Raw genomic sequence first — 19,958 nt, forward strand, 5'->3', positions numbered from 1 at the left:
TGCATAACCTCTTTGTTCTATTATCAGTAAAGGCAACAGTATGTTCCTCATAGGGCTGTAGTGAGAATTAAATAAGTTAAAACAAATAAAATAATTAGCATCATTATTTTTGCCATATTACATTTGCCATAAATAATAGTTAAAATAATGAGTGAAGTAGCACATTTAATGGTGAATCCAATTTTTAATTGGTCAACTTACTACTAATGAAAAAAGTCAAAACATGAAATCCAGAACTTGATAAGCCCAGAATTGAGGAGCAATTTTGACAGTTAGTAATTAGGTGACCTTGGTCAAGTTATATAACTTTTCTGATCCTTATTTCTTCACATGTAAAACAAGGATGGTACTAGTAGCTACCAATTGTTGGCTGCTGTGTGTCAGGCATTATGCTCAGCACTTTATAAACATTATAAATAGACACAGATTTAATAATCATATTAGATTTCTCACTACTGATTGATAATATAACATTAATTCATTCATTCAACAGTTACGCATTGAGTGACTACTAAATGCTAGGAGTTGAGATTTAAAATGTAACAAATTACAAAATATTTGAACAGGCAGCTCACCAAAGAAGATATGCAAATATCCCCTAAGCACATCTTTAGTCCTCAGAGAAATGCAAATTAAAATTATAAAGACATATCCATACACACCATCAAAATAGCTAAAATTAAAAAGACTGATACCACTAAATGTTGACAAGAAAGTGCAGCAACCAGAACTCTCATATACTGCTGACGTAAGAGAAAAAAAATGTGCAGTACTTTGGGAAACTGTTTGGCGCTTCCTTATAAAGTTAAATTTATGACTACTGACTAACCTTTAGATTCCACTCCTAGGTATTTACTGAAGTGAAATGGAGACATGTCCAGAAAAAGGCTTAAACAAGAAGGTTTATAGCAAGTTTTTCTGTTGTATCAGTCAGAGCTCCCTAACAAGACAAGAAAAGGCTTATAAGATTGTAGGGGCTGCAATACTAAAATCTGCAGGGCAGGCCAGCAAGCTGGAGACCCAGAGAAGTGTTAAGGTTTCAGTTGTGAGTCTGAAGGCTATCTGGACACAGGACTCTCTTTTCCTTTGGGAATCTCAGTCTTTTCCTCATAAGGCCTTCCACTGATTGGCTGGGACCCACCCATATTATGGAGGGTAATCTGCCTCCATTATGTAGCATGTTATGAGTTTAAGTCTACTCAAAGTCTACTATTTAAATGTCAATCACTTCTTAAAAGTACCTTCACATCACCACCTAGATTGGCGTTTGACCAAATTTTGGGCATAACAAAACTGACATATAAAATTAACCATCACATCCATCATGACCTCAAACTAGAAATAATTCAAATGTCTATCAATAGGAGAATATATAAACATATTGTGGTACATTGATACACTGGAACAATACTAGGCGATGAAAAGGTACAAACTACTGATACATGCAAAAACATAGATATATCTCTAAAATATTATGTTAAGAGAAAAAAGCCAGACACAAAAATGTATATACAGTATAATTCCATTCTTATGAAGTTCAAGGACAAACAAATCTAACCTCTGGTGTTAGAAATAGTACAGTGTTATCTATAGGAGCTGAGGATTTCCTGGAAAGAGGCAGAAAGAAGCATTCTGGGCTAATAAATGTGCTCTTTATCTTAGTGTTGATTATACAGGTATATACATTTGTAAAAATTTATCTAAATATGTATTTTAAGGTTGTATATTTAGCTGAATATAAATTTTACCTTAATTTTTAAAAAATAAAATTGAAGAAACTACAGTTTTTTCCTTCAAGGAGGTTCCAGGCTACTAGGGGAGACTGGTAGGCAGACAGGCATTTACAAACATAATACAATGAGGTTAAGTGAGGCACTTAACCTAATCAGCTTATTAAGGCTTTTAAAAAAGTAGAAGGAAATGGGCATTAGTATATGTATGCTATACATACAGAAAAAACACGTGTTAAATGAGTCAGTCAGCCGTGTCCCAAGCAGAAACATATGTTTAGGAACTATTCAAAAGCAATTCAAATATCAACACATTGTGAGAGGGCCTATCTTGATTTACTTAGATGTGTCCAGTGTCTACAAATGGGCAGATTTCCATCTGTGAGTTGTAAACACAGATTAATGGCATATCATTGAAGAGACATACCCATACATTCTACTCACATCTATTTGCTATATGTGTGTGTGTATGTCTAAATTTGGGGGGAATGTGTGAGTCTATTAGTCACTGATAGAAACCTAGAATTCAGCTGGAAAACTCAAGCAAGGTAGGACTATAATAGCAATTTATTGAACATTAGCCACATGCCTGGCATTGTATTCAACATGCTCAAGATTTTTTTATTTACTGTCCCATCAACTCTACCATGAGGCAATTATTGCCCCTCATTGTAAAGGGGGACCCTGTCTCAGACGGAGTAAGTGGCAGCGAGGGACTGGCACTCTGACATGGCTGACTGTGTTTATGTGTCTATGTGACCAGCTATTCTGCTAGATTGTCTTGGAAAGGAATTCTTTGGTGCTTTTCCAGAAAGGAGTACCTCTGAGACCTTACTGATAGAGTTTTCTGACTGTATAGCAATATGTAGGACACGAGGAACCCAAATTGGATGCAGGCCTTGCCAGGGCAGACGGAAGCATGCAAACCTCGTCTCGGGAGGTTTCCTCCTTGTTACCTCTTTAGTGGTTTTTGCTTCTAGGTTGGCACTGATCTCTCACCTGAAACTTGTTACTAAAAAGAAAGCAAACTCTTCCATAACTGTGGCTTTCAGACTGGGAACAAAGAATTAAAGAATTAGAGAGGGATGAAGAATACAATTTTCCAGTTCCTAGATGGTTTACAGTGTCATCTTCATGCATCCAAGACAAAGTTTTGTAGAAGATACTGGTCCCATCGATGTTGACTATCCCCAGGAATGGACCAACATTACCTCTGCATTGCTCACACTGAGGGCCTGGCTAAGCACGCAGACCAAAACAAAGCAGAACAATACAAACAAGGAAACAAACCCAAGCTGAGGACAAGAAACAAGACAAGAAGGGAAAGGAGAAGGAGAGAGGAAAGAAAGTAGTATAAAAAGAAGAGCAGTTAAATGAATGGAATTACTCATGAAGTTGTTTATTTCAATGCTACACACAAAGAAACTAACTGCATTTTTTTTTCTCCAGATTATGTAACCACAGAACAGAAACCTGTGGTTCTGAGATCTCTTCCTGATTCCCAGATCTCTTTCCAATAAAAGGTCAGAGCAAATTTGCTTGAAACTGAACCCAGGCATTAATGAAAGTAGCCCACAGAATACCTATTTGCCTCCCTTGAGCTTTCCGGTTTCATTTTCTTTCGGGCTACATTTTAGCACTGAGAGCTGCCAGTAGCTCCACGGCTGTGATCCAGGGCTGGCAGGCGGAGAGTTCTCCTACACTGCCTCCTTCAGGCCATGCTGTCTAGAGCAGAGACCTATTGACAAGTCAGCTTGGAACAATTTGCCTCAGAGAATTTGTGCCACAAGAAAATCATTGCAGTTCAAATGCAATAAAAAGCACGTCACTTCTCTGTCCCATGTACATGAATGCCTTAGAAACTCTACATGTTTATATAATCTCCCCACGTGCCAGACACATGTACCATCTGAGCATTTACTGAGGTTCACCTACATACAAGAAACTGCTTCAGATGCCTTACATTCATCATTCATTAGTTCCCAAAAGACCCCATAAACGACATAGTTAACCATTACTAGTCAAATAAAGAAACTGACACTTGGGTTAAGAAAATGGCCTAAATTCACATCAATATCAAGTGGCACAATCTGGATTAAAATCCAGACTATCGAATCCCCAAATCCATCATTTCTCCCCTGTGCCACACGGCGTGGCTTTGCAGTTTCTCTGCTATGTATCTTTATCTGAGAACTAGCCAAAGGTTACTTAGAAACAATGTGCTTCTGCCTTCGCTTCCCCTAATGGGCCATCCTAAGAAGGGGCCTGCCTTTGTCCCTCAGACCTCAGCAGTACCGGGAGCCCCCCGGCCCCCGCAGGATGTTAGTTATGTTAGTTATGTTAGTCAGTGCTTCTGTGAGCAATCTATCACTTGAACAGTGCCCTGGCAAGACTTAGACGCGGTCGTAGAACTCCAGCTTTTGCCTCTGTTACTTCATTCTCCACTGCAGCAATTTTCAACTGGTGTGCCGCAAGAATTTTTAAAGCAGTCAATACTTGACCATTTGGTCAGGGTCATTGACCTATTTTCCTTTAGATTGTCAAATAAAAAAAAAAATGACAACAGCCAACACAAATATAGCTAGCTGTCTGGTGTGAATGAATCAATATTTTACCTATTTTTTTGTCAGGTTGGCAAAAAAATATATTTATTGGTGTGCTGAAGAATTTTAGTAATTATTTTATATGTGCCGTGAGGTGAAAAAGGTTGAAAATCACCGCTCTAGTGCGCTGGAAGAGAAATTTGCTCTTTTGCTTTTTTTCATACAATTAAAAAAATTACTTAGCTTTTGTCATTTTAAAAAATGGAAGATTCTAATCCTTTTTTTTCTTTTAACCCTCACCTGAGGATATGTTTTATTGATTTTAGAGAGAGAGGGAGAAAGAGAGAAACATCAGTGTGAGAGAAACATCAATCAGTTGCCTCCAGTACACACCCGACCAGGGATCGAACCCAAAACTTTTTGGTGTGCAGGACGATGCTCCAACCAACTGAGCCCCCTACCAGTAGTTTGAGTAAATCAGTCCATGCGATTGGAGTGTTTTACATTAGAAGAAAAGGGCTAATTAATGTCATACTTAGATATCTTTTTCATATCTAAATGTTCAGAATAGTATTTTGTTTTTGCATGGAAGAGAGTGGAGGGTAATGATAAAGGCCACTATCTGTATTAAACGTCATGAAGATGCTCTGAAAATGATAAAATACTGTGTTATGTAGTTCTATCATAATAATTACTATAAAAGTTATAGGGTGGGAAAGAATAATTATGATAATAATAATAATATTCCATTGGTTTCCTATGGTGCTTCTCTATGATTCAAGACATTTCACTTGAACCCCACCCAACCCTGTTAATCTCACCTTCTACCCTGAAACAAATGTTTACCTTCTACTTCAATTGGTGATGATGAATACTCATTGTACATTCTAGCTCTAACCCTTCACCGATGCTACTCACTTACCTTAAATGCCACCCTATCCACTGCCCTACTCTTACTCAAGTTATTATCCAAATCCTACCCTTCAGAGCTCAAGTCCACCTGCCTGACAATGGCCCACAGAGTGACCTCTATCATCCAAAGCCAACAGCACGCACCAACACCGAAGCTCTCACTGACTTGTTACAGCCTTATGTGTGTTTGTGCATCTGTGAAGATCCCTAGAGAAAATGACTTGCACACTCAGTAGGCGAAACTGAAGAGCATTTCATCAAGGAGTATTTACAAAAGTGTAAGTAGCAGGGAGTGATGAAGCACCTAGGACAAAGGCTCCAGGAGGAAGCCTTGACTACCCCTAGGTCTGGAGGAACAAGTGGAGGAAGCAGTTACTATAACCCAGGAAGAATAACAACAGCTTAGGAGAAAGGTCCCTAATAGGAGCCGTGATCTTGGGCAAGGAATTCCGCCACTCTCAAGAGGAAGCCCACTAGGGAAGTAGCCAGGAAGTGTTCGCATCTCTGTCTCCTCCTGTCCTTCAGTGTCAGCTGGTCTTCGCATGGACTCGACCCACCAGGAAGCCAAGGGGCAGGAGTTCAGTGGATGAGGCCAATGGAAGTCATTCTGCCAGGACCCAGGGAGGGAAAAAGTTTATATTTAAAAGATCAGCTTAGTATGTATGATTTACTTCCTGAATCAACCTGATTGTAATCTCCATTGATTCCCACCTCTTGTCGATCAACGCCAGCTGTCAGGTTTCCCCCAGCATGGAGTGGGGCAGAGAGTAAATGTCCTCTCTTGTGACTCCGGGCAGCGTCTGGACTCCTGGACTTTGAGAGGCCCCCTGATACCTATCTTCTACTTTTAAGATTTTCTGAAAACCCCCATGATGGCAATTCTGTTTTGTCCATCCTTCTGTGTTTCACAAGCACTTAAAGTTAATTCACTGGTGTCTATAATTTAGGAAGTACCTGGTAGCATCGTTATTTTATTTCCTTGGCTGGATGAGCATTTAGTGGTATAGTTGTTAGTCATTATCACTGAGGCGTACCTGTATCTAAGAAAACCAATTACTCAGAGGAAATTTAAGCCCACCCAATCTACTTAGTGTTGCCAGGGAAGAAAGGAGGGAAGGAAGAAGGGAAAGAAGGAAGGAAGGAGGGAAGGAAGGAAGGAAGGAAGGAAGAAAGGAAGGAAGGAAGTAAGGAAGGAAGGAAGGAAGGAAGGAAGGAATCAACTGCTTCTTGGAGGATGTTTTTGCTTATTTCATGCATTGCTTCTCAGTGGTGACAGGTGTGACCAATAATATGAAGATGGCAATTTATCTCTGAAATATAGGTCTTGAAAGTCATTTCTAATTGACCATTTTATAGTAGCTGACTGAAAAATAGCTCAGTTAGATAGTGTTTAAATAAAAAAAACAAAAACCAAAAAACACTGTATGCTTCCTCTCTTCTTAGTAAAACCAAGTAAAAAAACCTTACAGCTTCTGAAAGTGACTCTTCCAATGATTTCGTATTAACCTTCCTGCCTTCTTTCCGCATCTTGCACAGAACTATTAGTGTATTAGTATTGAATAAATTCTTGAAAGTGAAAAAATAATTGAATGAAATTCTCCAACCCTTCCTGTTCATTCCTTCTAAAGTGCAATAACCTCACTGCTAGGAATCTCATTGCTAATCTAGACTCCTTCTCCTACAAAGTTAATCTCTTCCTACTCTTTCCCTCATTGAAGTTAGAAACAGCTAATTAACCCTCTCTGTCCACATGATAAAGTTTCAAGTGACTCCATAGCCATTAAGAAATAGTAAAAGTAGTCATTGCATCCTTGATAAACACACTTACAAAAGGGCAAAATTGCAAAAATTAATCAATTTGCCCTTTTGCCATTTCCTCTACATCCATGTTATTTCCACCTCCCAAAAGCCTAAGAAGGTCAGGACCTGGTTTGTTTTATTCCCCCATCGATTCCCAGCCACCAGCAAGATACCCAGCACTTGGTAGGAATTCAACGAGTACTTCCCAAAGTGAACAAAAATCGACCATGTTATCACCTTCAGCTATCGCTTCACATTATAACTATATTACCAAACCAGTAGAAGTCTCTCCTTAAATAGTAATGATTATGACAAAAACAAGGACAATAATAATAATAAAATGCTTACAGAATGTCATGCTCTGTTCTATGTGATTTAATGCAGTAATAGTTTAACCCCCTATTGCGGGTCAGGACACACTATCCCCATCGGGCACCTTGGCAAATTGACTTTTAAGCTGAAGGAGTTTGAAAACACAGAAACAGAGACGTCAATCTGACACCGCCCCCTTCTCCCCTGACACTGGTCATAAAACCCTCCTGTGAAAGGTGTCCTCTCTATACCTGGAGAAAAGGGGCATCTTGATCTCTGAAGACAAAGAGAAACCGTGGTAGGCAGTTATACAGACGAGCAGAGCAAGGACAATGGGCCAGATAGAGAACCCCGCCAGGGGGGAAGGCCCCAAGTACCTAGCAACTGGGAAAACAAGGACCTCGCTCCCAGGGTAATCTTTCCTCGCTGGTCAGGTGGTTTAAATCCCCTGACCTTTCATACTGCTGATCTTGCTGTTGGGACCTCCCCCATATATGGCTAGTCATGTGGTTTTAGACCCCCACAGAGGAAGAACAAGGGGCAGGAGAATAGCCTCATAGGACACCCATATAAGCCCTTGAATGGCCACTCTTAAACATTAAGCCCTAAAGATAACACATAGGCCTCAGCTGTGTTTCAGCTCCGGGCTCAGAAAAGCAGCAAAGCCAGATAAGGGACCCCACCACTGGCATCAGGACCAGCTGCCCTGCCCTGGCACCTGCCAATCAGTGGCAACCACAACCCTGAAAGGTCACACCTGGAAAGATGATGAATATCCTATTGAAATTCTCCCCGGGACTGCCCCTAAAATCTCCACCTTTAAAAGCCCTTAAGGATCAGGACCCAGTGAGGTGTTCCCTCCCTCCCTCCCTCCCTCTCATTAAATGACTATTTACAGAAATTAACAAAAGCATCATGAGGATATAATTTCCTCTGTTGCTATTGCCCAGGATTGTGTGAATGGTGAGAATGGAGGGAAATGAAAAACCCAGGAGGAATCAGATGGTGGTAGGCAGGAGAGACTGACTCCACAATTTCTTTATTGTTATTAAAACACTCTTGTTCCTATCACAATAGCCTGTGTTTTGTGTTTACCCTTTCTTTTGAAAATATTACATATTTCCTGTCTAAAGCCATACCACCATGAACGCGCCCGATCTCAGTTGGAAAATATTATATATTTCTGGGAACATCTCCTCATTGTCTTTTTTCTCTACCTGTTGAAAAAAGTCATGAAACAGAGTTCTTCAGTCTCATTGTTGAAAATTCAGTTAGGAAAAGGTCTTTTCAGTAAATAAATGACTCACAAAGATGAAAAGAAACAGAAGAGCTTTATTTAAGTCCTGTAAATAAAAGTCCAAAGATGAGGAAAGATAACTTTAAATCCATGAATAAACGATTTGAAACAAGTAGTCATGTATTATATCCTACGTTAACACAAAAGGTTTAAGCACAAGCAAGCAGACTGAGAAACATTATTTCCCATGGAAGGAACTTTGTCTTTGTCCGCAGCATCTGTTTTATTGCCTAAGTCAGTGCATCACAAATTTGTCCACCAGAATATTCCTGAAGGTGGAGGGCAGCATGAACCTCTGCTCAGCATTCTACGATGTGTTCTAACAACTTGATGCAAGCAAACTGTTTTTTGAATGATTGTGTTTTATATAAACAGTTCATACAAATTCAGCATTCTATTCCATAATATAGGTCTTGTTTTAGTACAAGATATTTCTCCCCAAATATTTGAATAAAACTGATATTTTGACAAGGTTATTGTATCCACCTATGATTTTTCCTACATGGCACCTGGAATAGGAGAATCCCAGTTTAGAAGCACATTCTAAGCTGAGTATTTAACATTACCTCTACTCAAAACTCAAGCATCTAAAGTTAAATAAGATGGAGGACCACACAAATAGAAGAAACCTGCCCACAACTGGCAAATTGATTTGTTTGTGCTGAATTACATCTTCTCTGACATTTAAAAAGCAATACTAAGTGATCAGCAAGAGCAAAAAAGGGAAGCAAGTTGGCCTCATAAACCACGGGGTCCAGACATTCGTCATCTGTACTTTTCTTTCTGCAAACGGCTAACAAGCCTGCCTAACACACTTATCTTCCCAATTTTTTCAAACTCTTACCATTTTCCGAAAGGTCTTCTTAATTTGCTTTCTGTAACGAGCCATTGCTAGCAAAGTGCTCCTTACCTTCCAGCTAAAATGCTCTGAAATGTCAGTCTGTTATATAAAAAGACCAATGTAATCAACATAAGCCTTTCCCTTCACACTAAACAGGAAAACATACTAAAATAAAACAACATCTAGATGGCCGGAGAAACTTCAAGTGTCTACATTTCCACTCACAGCTGCAGGAGACCCCCTTACTTCACACCATCCCTTCACTCTTTGTCTTCATGCTTAAAAGAAAACCACCCTTCATGTCAGAAGCATGACTTTGAAAGGCAAGCACTATGAATGAGTCAGCACCTGTACTCTCGCCCCTGACATTTGATGCGGCAGTTCCCTGCTTGTATGTCGGATCCTCTGCTAAATGGTAAGATCCTGGAGGGCAGGAGTCCTTGCTTCGGGCTCACCTTTGCATCTCCAGTCTCTGGCTCAATGACAGTGTGTTGAAATGTCCATTTCTGACTATCAAGTGGACTGGACTTTGTTTTTCATTTCTAAGTTGACTCAACGATCTCCTTGTTTGACTATGCTCACTTGCTTTCTTCACTAAGAATAAATTGAGGAGCTTGTTGTGGGGACAGGAATTTGCAAAGTGAGCAGCAGTAGTTTTTGCTAAGTGGGAATGGAGGGAAGGCACTAAGATTAAAAGGCCGATCACAAAGCCTACTAATTTGCCAACTGAATGGTAATGTAAACTTATCAATGATGAGGGAGGTGGGTTGTAAGGAACTCTGGGTCCCATTTCAAATGAGATAACATAGGACAATTTTTACAAAAATATATCAGGCACCTAGTAACAGATCACCTATCCATGCTACTTATTATTGTTATGTCTGTACCTTCTGGATACATGCTCGTCTTTGAGAATGCCCCAACTTTACTGCTTGTTTATTTCCCCTCATCACAAAACCCTACAATTAATGACAGAGTGTTTGTAAAGTGTTTTGAACTCCCTGAAGTGTTACAATCAACCCAAGTATCCTTTTGTTTATGTAAACGGTATCTACCTGGTGAGGCCACTTAAATGTCTGAGAATGGGAACCTCTGTCTCATAAGACCTAATAAATGATTCCCTCTGGCTCTAAAAGCAAGTACTTTTTCAATGACAATGGGAGGGAGAGCAAAGGGATTACTCGGTGACATCTGCTGTGTAACGCTCTTCGAATGGCGCATCTCGACAAGTGCAGGAGAGTCCTTGGGGAGTTACTGCACACGGCGAAGAGAGAGTGATAGAAGTCCCAGTATCTCTGAAAAACAAGGGAAGGCAGGTCAGCGTCAGAAAAGCCCCACAGTTTCCATCCATAGACATTAACAATGATGAATTTAGGCCCGACTTTATTCGCAGGGGCGGCTTTCCAGGGCCTCAGAATTGAGATACCCAGGGACCGAGGGACTTGTATGGAAGGAGATAATAGAGAGGGGGTGGTGTAATACTCTACACTTCAGAACCCAGGGAATGAGACAGGATATACTTATGGGAACTGCCGGGAGCATTGTAAACCAAAATAGCAATTTTAAATTAGTCTAAATATTATCGTCAACTCTATATGTGCCTGCTGTGACCCGTACATTTAGATAATTTATCAGTGAATGAGGCTAAGGCAGGTTGAGCAACCTTTAAAAGGTAAGATAGTTAATAAGTTGCAGTATAAGATTGAACCTGTCATTGGCCTCCAAACCCAATGAGCTTTGTACTCTGTACTTGATACCTGTCCACGTGTTGAAGACAGCCTGTCACTGCTAAAACCCAGAACGGGAGGCTCGAGGGAAGACCTGGCTTACAAAGGCAGCAAAGTCCAGACGTAAAATGAGGACTCAGTCTTGTCAATCACTTTCTTTATGACCTTTCACAGTGTTTTCAATATAGTTGATCCCTGAACAACGCAGAGGTTAGAGGCTCTGACCCTCTGTGCAGTTGGAAATCCACATGTAACTTTTGTTCTCCCCCAAATTTAACTACTTGTAGCTTACTATTAACCTGAAGTCTGACCAATAACATAGTCGATTAATACATATTTGGTATGTTATATGTGTTACATGCTGTGTTCTTACAATAAACTAATCTAGAGAAAAGACACTGCTATTAAGAAAACCATAAGGAAAATACATTTACTTATTTAGCACTGGACATATTTACCTATACTATTAGTTTACATCATCTGTTTACAAGATGTAAAATAATCCTTGTATAAATAAATGTACCCATGCACTTCAAACCCACGTTGTTCAAGGGTCAGCTGAAAGTTCCTGCCTACTAACAACTTCAAGATATTTTAAAGTGAATAAAATAATCCGCATGAAACAATTCAATCTTCTGGTAAAAAATACTATATGAGCAATCTCAAATATTATTTTTGTTTAATCAATCTAAATTGATGGGAAAGAAAGTAAAGCTGCCACCTTTATATAATTGTTCAGCTTACCCTTAAATGGACAAACCTCTCAAGACATTGCCAGGTACTATGTGCTTGATGCATCTGTACACTTTAGTGCCTTGTTTTTATAGTACTTTGTCTCCTTTGTATGAGGAGGTCTTAGGAGTGTCCTCGAAACCAATTATTTAAGTAGAATTTCCTGCACTTCCATTGCAGTCTGGAAGCACTTTACACTGAAAACCAGAGGAAGGGAATCGACTCTTTACCTCCAAGTCATCGTCAGGGATAGCCCGTTTCCACTTTACGTTCCACCTGATGTGTTCGTAGGCATTGACTACAACTTCAATTGCTTTGGGACAGGAATGGCAAGCCTGTATCACCTGCAGATGAAACACAAAGTTTCACTTCTTTAATGCACATATATGACTGATTTATTCCACTTACAGAGACATCATGAATGTATGGGCCTCTTAGTTTCCTTGGAGCCCGGAAATGCTTTGAGAAGTCTCATGGCTTCGAGCACTCCCCACAGTGCCAGTCCCCATGGCAGGTGGGAGGAAGAATAAAATCAGACTGATTTCTTTCCCCATCCAGGAGCAAGTAAAAAAGTTCTCACAAAGAAGGCGGGGCCCGGTGGAGGGCGTGTCCGGCCCTCACAGCCCTCGCCCCTCCCAACAGCATCTGTGTCCACTAGAGGACCTCCAGTTTCTTTCTGCCAAGTTGGTCCTATTTCTAGTAGTCCTTTGGGTGTGACCTATTTTCATTTCAAAGTGACCCAGTTGGCTCTTCAATGTGACCACAGCTGGTCCTCAGGGAACATGTACTTCTGTCCCATTGTTATCAGCAAAAGCACCCTTGATTCCTAATCTCATTGCCTTTTTTTTCCTTTGCTACTAAACAAGCAGCTTCAGCCACAGACTTTCTCCATTACATTTTCTCAGCATGAGTTACACATCAATTTCGCTTTTCCCTTGAAACTTCAGAGAACATATCAAGCTCTCTGTGGTCCTCTTTGAAAGCCTCCCTCACTGGACGTGAGATGAGGAGGAAGCCCCTAACCCCACCATTAGCAGGAAGGCGGACCTCTGCACTTAACTTTCTCCAAGGAAATTTCTTCCTAATTTCCCGGTCCTTATCAACCTCACCCTATTGTCATTGGAAAGAAGGTCACAGAACTGCTTTTCCTGATCTTCCTTACCGGTCTGTCATAAGTGGTCTAATATTGCACTTTTCAGTGTGGTGGTAAGTACCTAAGGTCCTGGGTCCTTGGGCAAAACTGAGACAGAAAGATTTTCATTTTAATATCCATTTAAGTGTGTGTTTGTGTGTGTGTGCGCGCACGTGCGTATGTGTCCGGGTCACCAACCTGAATGGAGGGGTCATGTCAGGGAGCTAAAGATAAGAGCAGGTGAGATGGAGCCAGCTAGCTGACAGTATACCTGGAATGCCAGTCTGAAGAGCTTGGGATTGACTTAACAGGCAACAGGAGGCTATTACATAGTCTTAACAAAAAGAAGTGTTATATTCAATTCACTCCGTTAGGAAGCCTTCTTGAGCACTGTGTTTAGAACTATGATAGTAATTCTGAAAAGTTTATGACCTGCTTTTAGTCTTCAAGGAATTTACAACTTAGTTGAAAAGGCAGAAATATTTAAAGTTGGAGAGCAATGTAAGCCAGTAAATAATAAGGAACTACCATAAAGATCATCAAGTGTCCCCTGAGCACCATGAGCAAAAGCGCAAAGGAGTAAACAAGGGTATCAGGGCAGAGAGCAGGGAGGAGGCTGAAGGAGGTGCACCCAATGGCTGCTCAGCTGGTGTCACTGTTAATCATGAGAGTGAAGGGAGACTGAAGCTCTGAGAAAGAATAAGTGGGGCCTAATGACTAATCAGATAAAGGGAATAAAGAATGCAACTTTGAAGCTTGAGATCAAGGACAAATAGGGGTGCCACTGATTGAAATGACAAAATTGGAAGAGCAAACTAATTTGGAAATGAGCAGATAATGAGCAGGAGGGTATTTCCTATGCAACGTCTTAGTGGCAGTCAAAAATGTGCATGATAGATGCTCCAACAGTGGGCCAAGGTGAAAGTGATCTGTGCACCAACAAAGAATGTGCGGGCTAAAGCTATGGGGCTCAGAAGCACTCTAAGTGGGTATAAATGGCGAAGACAGAGGACCATGGTCTGAGGAGTTTGAAGCTACCAACACGAGTGGATGGTTGCAAAGAAATGTGGAATAACATTATATAGCGTTTCTACTATACAGATATAATAGATCCAAATAATGCCAACAGCATAGATATGTAAACTAATTAGGAGGTATTGTGTTTTGAGTATTTATTATCTTTGTTTTTAGTATACTTTGGTAGTTTATATGATACAATTTTGACAATGGTTGTGCTTAACAATAAACTCACAAAATTTAGCAGTCAGGTCTCTTGAGCAGCTGGGAGCCAATGCCAACACACAGCTGTTCCCAGCTATCCCATCTTTAAGAAACATAGTCATCAGCCATTGCAGACAAAATGTATGTATTGAAGCTCCAAACCAGTGAAAGCATCAGAATCATCCCATCCAGTGGCTGGGTCCAAATAAGCACAACATAAATACTTGTTTAATGAGAGGATCCATTCATGTACATTCTGGGCACAATGCACAAAGCTAAGCTGCTGACCATGGCTTTTTCAGCCAGGTCTAAAGAAACAGAGTAATCTGACATCATCAGTCCATAGAGGGAAAGCAAGTAGGCTGAGTGAGTGAGAATCCATTGCTATGGGACCTCTGAAGCGTCAGCATTGCTGAGTCTACAGGAAGTGTAACTCGCGGGATTTCTGTCTGAGTACATGGCTGTAAGGGTTGGCAGGTAATTTTCCAGGACCTTGGTTTTGGAAAATTGAGACAAATGGGACTGCTCTTTTCTCTGTAGCTGAGATGAGGTTGGCATATCTGTGGCTCTATGTAAAAGACACGGAGAAAACTTGAGGCTGACTTATTGCTTTGAACACTAGTCATAAACTATGATCAGAGTATTGTGGAATGTTAGAGTTGCAAGAAACCCTAGAGATTATCCAATCCTCCTAATTTCAAATTAAGGAAACTGAAACCCAGAGAGGTACAGCAAGAGGAACTATGGTCTTGGATTTTCTTCATCCGAATTTAGTGCTCTTTCAGATATATTCTCATGATCTTATTTTAATCCTTAGGTAATGACTGGTGAAATGTTTTAAGGACACAAATCTTACTGCATAGCTATTTTAAGACAAGAAACATTCTCTTCCGTAATTATTTTAGGGTGCATCTTGTTGAAATTTCAAAAGAATTCCCTTGTGAATGCAAAGATGTTGCTAATCATATGAAAATAACGGCCATCCAGACCTCCATACACATTCTTTTCTAAAGGCCTCCAGATGCATCCTTTCCAGGAGGATGAGCCATGATGAGGAGTACGTTGGTTATCCCGTGAGCAACCCAAAAATAAAGATTTAAATTTAAGAGTTACCAGTACAGGGATGATAGCTGAAATGAATCCAAGGATTGAATCAAGAATATACTTATACTAGAATTATAAAAATGAAAAGCATGAAGAAGTCAGAAAGTTTGTAATGAGGCTCTGTACATGGTTTAGTTGTCCCCTCAGAAAACTGATTTCTGTGCTCTGCATAAATTCCCAAGCCCCATTCATACTTCATGGAAGCTACAGTGAACATATTTAAAGATGCAGCGCCCACACACCCAACACAGGGACTTTGTCCCTAGGTGTTCCTTACCTCTAATTTCTTGCCAACATTGAGGACACAGAAGAGATGTGAATAAAAGTTACTCTCCTCTTACTACATATTATCTACTTCCCAAATAAAGTTTCCAGATTTAGCAAATAATAATAGTAAATGTTGTCCAATTAAATTTGAATTTCAGATAGACAACAGTAATTTTTTAGTATAAGTATGTCCCAAATATTGCATGGTTCATATTTATACTGAAAGTTACTTATAATTTATCTGAAATTCAGATGTAACTGAGCATCCTATATTTTATCAGGCAATCCTATGCCCAGTCTGTATTTAGAAAGTGTTCGAGTAAGTTACAGATACAGGAATATATTTCATTCACAGATTAGGAGCCTAACTTCACATATTTGGTGCTTTAACTCATACCTGGCCTAGTCCCATATATAATATGTAGATAACATCTCACTTTTCATTAAGGTAAAAAAAAAATCAAATCAAGTAGTTCTTAACCTGCAGTCTTTAGATGCACCAAGTCCAAAGCTTCTACTGCTGTCATTAGGTTTTGCTGACATTGATTACTAAATTTTCTGCTGACATAAGACTGGTCTCACAGCACAAAATGCTCTTTCAGTCTGACAACCTTCCAGTTATCTTCACTGGCATGTCAGTCTTCTTCCAGAACCTTCTTTAGGCTGCCATAATTATTTCACAAAACAATAACAACAGCAAAAAAGACCCTTAAGAGAGAGCAAACTCCAAATCATCACTAGATGGTGACTACCGGGAACCTTGAGGAAGGACTGGTATGGACCCAGAAGGGACAAACTTCTTCCATTTTCCAGTCAGAGAAAGAGAAGATGCCCAATGAACTTCACCTTCTGTGTGTCTCTGGTGTCTCTAAGAACAACTGGTTGAAAGAAGCTCTTTCTACAGTGGTGGCAACTGTAGAGATTTTTAGATATGTTCCCTCATCTGACACCTAAAAGCATAAATTGCAAAGTAGATTCAAGACACATCTCCTTGCCACCCTTCCAGTACAAGTAACAACTCTAAACCACTTCAGCAGAAAAATTCTAAAGCTACTTCTGCCCTTTTATATTAATATATTTGTGTGCAGAAAGGTACTTAATAATCAGAGAGACTTCTTGTACCCTGGGCTTCCTGTACAGCATTGTTCAATAGGACAAACTTTTCTCACCTTCCCTAAATCTCCACATACTTTTCCCTCCACTAGACAAATGTCTTTCTTTTCCTACCTGAAAACCCAATCTTGACTCCCTGGGGTGTCACTTCTTTCTGCTGAAAAAAAAAAATTAAATGTCCTTTTGTACCCTGGAAAGCAATTGCGGACTCTATAATTTTTCCCCCTTATGTAATTTATACATTGGCTTTTGGTGAAATACACCCTCTGCGAATGTGTTTTGTATTTGGCAGACAGAATCTTCAGCTCTGACCTTATTCCTTGTGAATAAGGAAAACAAATTCCCAGTCCACAAGAGAACAAATCACTTTATCTTCTGGATAAATGAGTCAGTCATTTACTTGTTGTAAAAATGAGTTTGTCTTTGGGAAGTTGGGCTATGGAGTAGTTGTTCTAAATCACTGTGAAGCATCTGCATAGTAAATTGAATAGGTTTTCTTCCATTTTCTTTTGGAAGGGGGCCAGTTCTCTTACACTGTTGGTAACAACAAAATGTTTATGATTCCAGCCATCCATCAGTGACAACTAACTCTATTCTAACTCTCTTTAGCATATGGACGACTAGAGGAACTCAGAGGAATAAAACAGAACTGATAAGAACACACTACAGGTGAACAGAGTGTTCCTTGGAACACTTAATTGCAGGCCTACTTTCCAAGCTAGGGGATCCTCCCAAGACTACAGGAGAGTCTTGCAGTGGGTTAAGTGTTCTTTCTGGGCAGAGGAGGAAAGGAAATGATCTTGTTGAGCAGCATTACCGGGCTCAATGATTTCCATGCCTTACTCCCCCTTTCCTAGTTAGTTAGACAATCCTGAAAAGTTGATATTTTTACCTTCATTTTTCAGAGGAGAAAGTTGGGATCCAAGAGATCGAGGAACTTGTTCTAAAACCATACAACTAGGGAGTGGCCAAGCCAGAGCGCATGCACCTGCCTACTAAGCTGCTGCTCCCAAGCCTCCTCGTTGTTCCCTCTCAGAGAACTGCTTTTGTGAAAAGGACCTGGGGGCCTTCCTCACGTTGGCAAGACTTTTTACTGGAGAACAGAAACTCTCTTAAAAGGCTCATTCTCCTTTATCTGGCTCTTCAAGGGGAATGAGGAGAAAGAGTCTTTTAGTTTCTTTCGCAGAGACCTGTTTCATCCACAGGCAACTGGCAGGGAGTTTCGGACTAAAGCTCTACATTTAGTCTCTAGACAGTCTCAGACACTGTCTCTCTGGTTGGAAAGGCCCCCGTGGGTAAACCAAACCGAGAAGCACCGATCCCTCTACTTGGCAGGCATGTCGTAATAACAGTAGGTATAGCCATCATTTGTTTAATGCATCTGGCTTTCCATACCATATTCATGATGAAGACTTCCTGATTTGTACCTCTGGCCAGGACCTTTCCCTAAACACCAGATTCATACATCAAACTGCCTACTTGATATTCACCTGGGTATAGGTAAATGGATAGGCATCTCATTCACAGCAGAACCCCCGGTCTTCTTTTCAAAATCAGCTCCAACTTGCCTTGTTTCTCTCTCAAGAAATGTCCCCTTGCTTCTTTACATTCCTTGGGCAAAAATCCTTGAAGGTATCATCAACCCTTCTCTTTTTCTTACCGCCCACAAATAATCACTCAGCAAAACTCATTGACTCCCTCTTTAAAACATGCCACAGATCTGACCACATTCACCATTTCCACTGTCGGGGTAAGACACCCTCATCCCGTACCTAAATATTTGCAATGCCTTTGCCCCTGCTAGAGTTATTCTCCAAAAGGTTGTCCAAAAGATCCTTGTGGAATGTATGGTAAATCAGGCTACACTTCCCAACTGAAAAATCCTTCAGTGACTTCCTCTCTCATTCAGTGTGAAAAACCAAGGACATAACCGCGGCCTGCAGGGCCACGTATATGGTCTGTAACCCTCCCTCATATGCACCTCTCTGACTTCTCTCCCGCCTCACTCACTCCCCTCCAGTCACTCTGGCTTCCTGCCCTTCCACAGACAGGCTCAGCCCTCTCCGACCTCAGGCTCCTTGCACCTGCTTTTTCTTACACCTGAATGCTCTCCCCTCCATTCAGACATCCACATGACTTGCTCCTCCATGTCCTTATTTTCTCTACTCACCTTTGTAAAACAGCACATACACGAACACCCCAAAAAAGGCATTCTCTTATTTTCTTACCTTTTTTACTTCTCTCCATAACACCAAACAAATCAGAGTATATTTATTTGTCTGTTATTTTGCTTTTTTCCTGTCTCCCACTAGACAGTATATTCCATGAAGGCCTTTTTGTTGTTGTTGTTGTTGTTGTTATTGTTGTTGTTCATTGCTCTATCTCCAGCTTCTAGAACAGCACCTGGCACGTAGTAGCATTCAGTAAATATTTGTCAAATAAGTGAATGACCTTGACCACTTACTCTCTGTGACTTTAGGAAAATATCTCAGTGTTATTACCTTTTAAATGATGATAATGCCAGTGTCTATTGCAGAAGTTATTATAAAAATAAAATGAAATCTGTATAAAGCCTATTTAAAATTCAACAAAGGACATCGTTGCAATATTATCATTTATTTTTGTATTCCTCTTCATCATAATCACTTGGAAATCTCTATTTAAAAATGTATAAAGTTCCAGAACATTTTTATTATTACACATAATTCTAAGGGGGAAATGACTTAATCATCCATTGCAATACTGACAATGAAGAAAAAAAAAATCCCTTATGATATCACAAAATTCAATGATGTCATATCTACCTCTGAACATTCCTGGGGTTGTTCATAGGGAATTGGCCCTGACTGAGTGCACTCCTCTTAAATTCTTAATGGGAACTTTTCTTCCAACTAAGCCTCACAGCACAGAATGTCAGACCTGTTCTGATATTTTGCCAAGGGATGAGGTAGAACTTAGCTGTGAATTTAGTAAAACTCTGTCAACTACTTTCTGTGGCCCTACAATACTCAGCTGGTTTATGCCTGAAACTCCTCGGTTTTTTGTTAATTCATTTTTTAGAATGAATGAGAGCCTAGGTGTGGTGTCATTTGATTTATTTTAAGGTGAAGTGCATTTTGGTGTCCAAGTTAATTACCACCATCAACCTAATTCCTCTACCTGTCATTTACCATGGCATATTAAAATTATCTCTTTATGTGTTTGTCTTTCTCACTAGATTCTAAGCT

General features: G+C 40.1%; 1 protein-coding gene across 1 annotated transcript in view; it reads right to left on the minus strand.

The window, feature by feature from the left end:
* Positions 1-8,594: 8,594 nt before the first annotated feature.
* Positions 8,595-19,958, minus strand: part of ASB4 (ankyrin repeat and SOCS box containing 4) — a 48,101-nt gene continuing 36,737 nt past the window's right edge. Inside the window, exons 4-5 of the mRNA XM_054564567.1 lie at positions 12,125-12,238; positions 8,595-10,730 (exon numbers count right to left, since the gene is read on the minus strand). Of these exons, the coding sequence (XP_054420542.1) occupies positions 10,542-10,730; positions 12,125-12,238 (303 nt within the window). The 3' untranslated portion in view covers positions 8,595-10,541. The remainder of the gene's footprint in view (positions 10,731-12,124; positions 12,239-19,958) is intronic.

Source organism: Pteronotus mesoamericanus, unplaced genomic scaffold (assembly GCF_021234165.1).
Source record: "Pteronotus mesoamericanus isolate MK-2021 breed Mesoamerican mustached bat unplaced genomic scaffold, CSHL_Meso_final scaffold_85, whole genome shotgun sequence".
Classification (NCBI taxonomy): domain Eukaryota; kingdom Metazoa; phylum Chordata; class Mammalia; order Chiroptera; family Mormoopidae; genus Pteronotus; species Pteronotus mesoamericanus.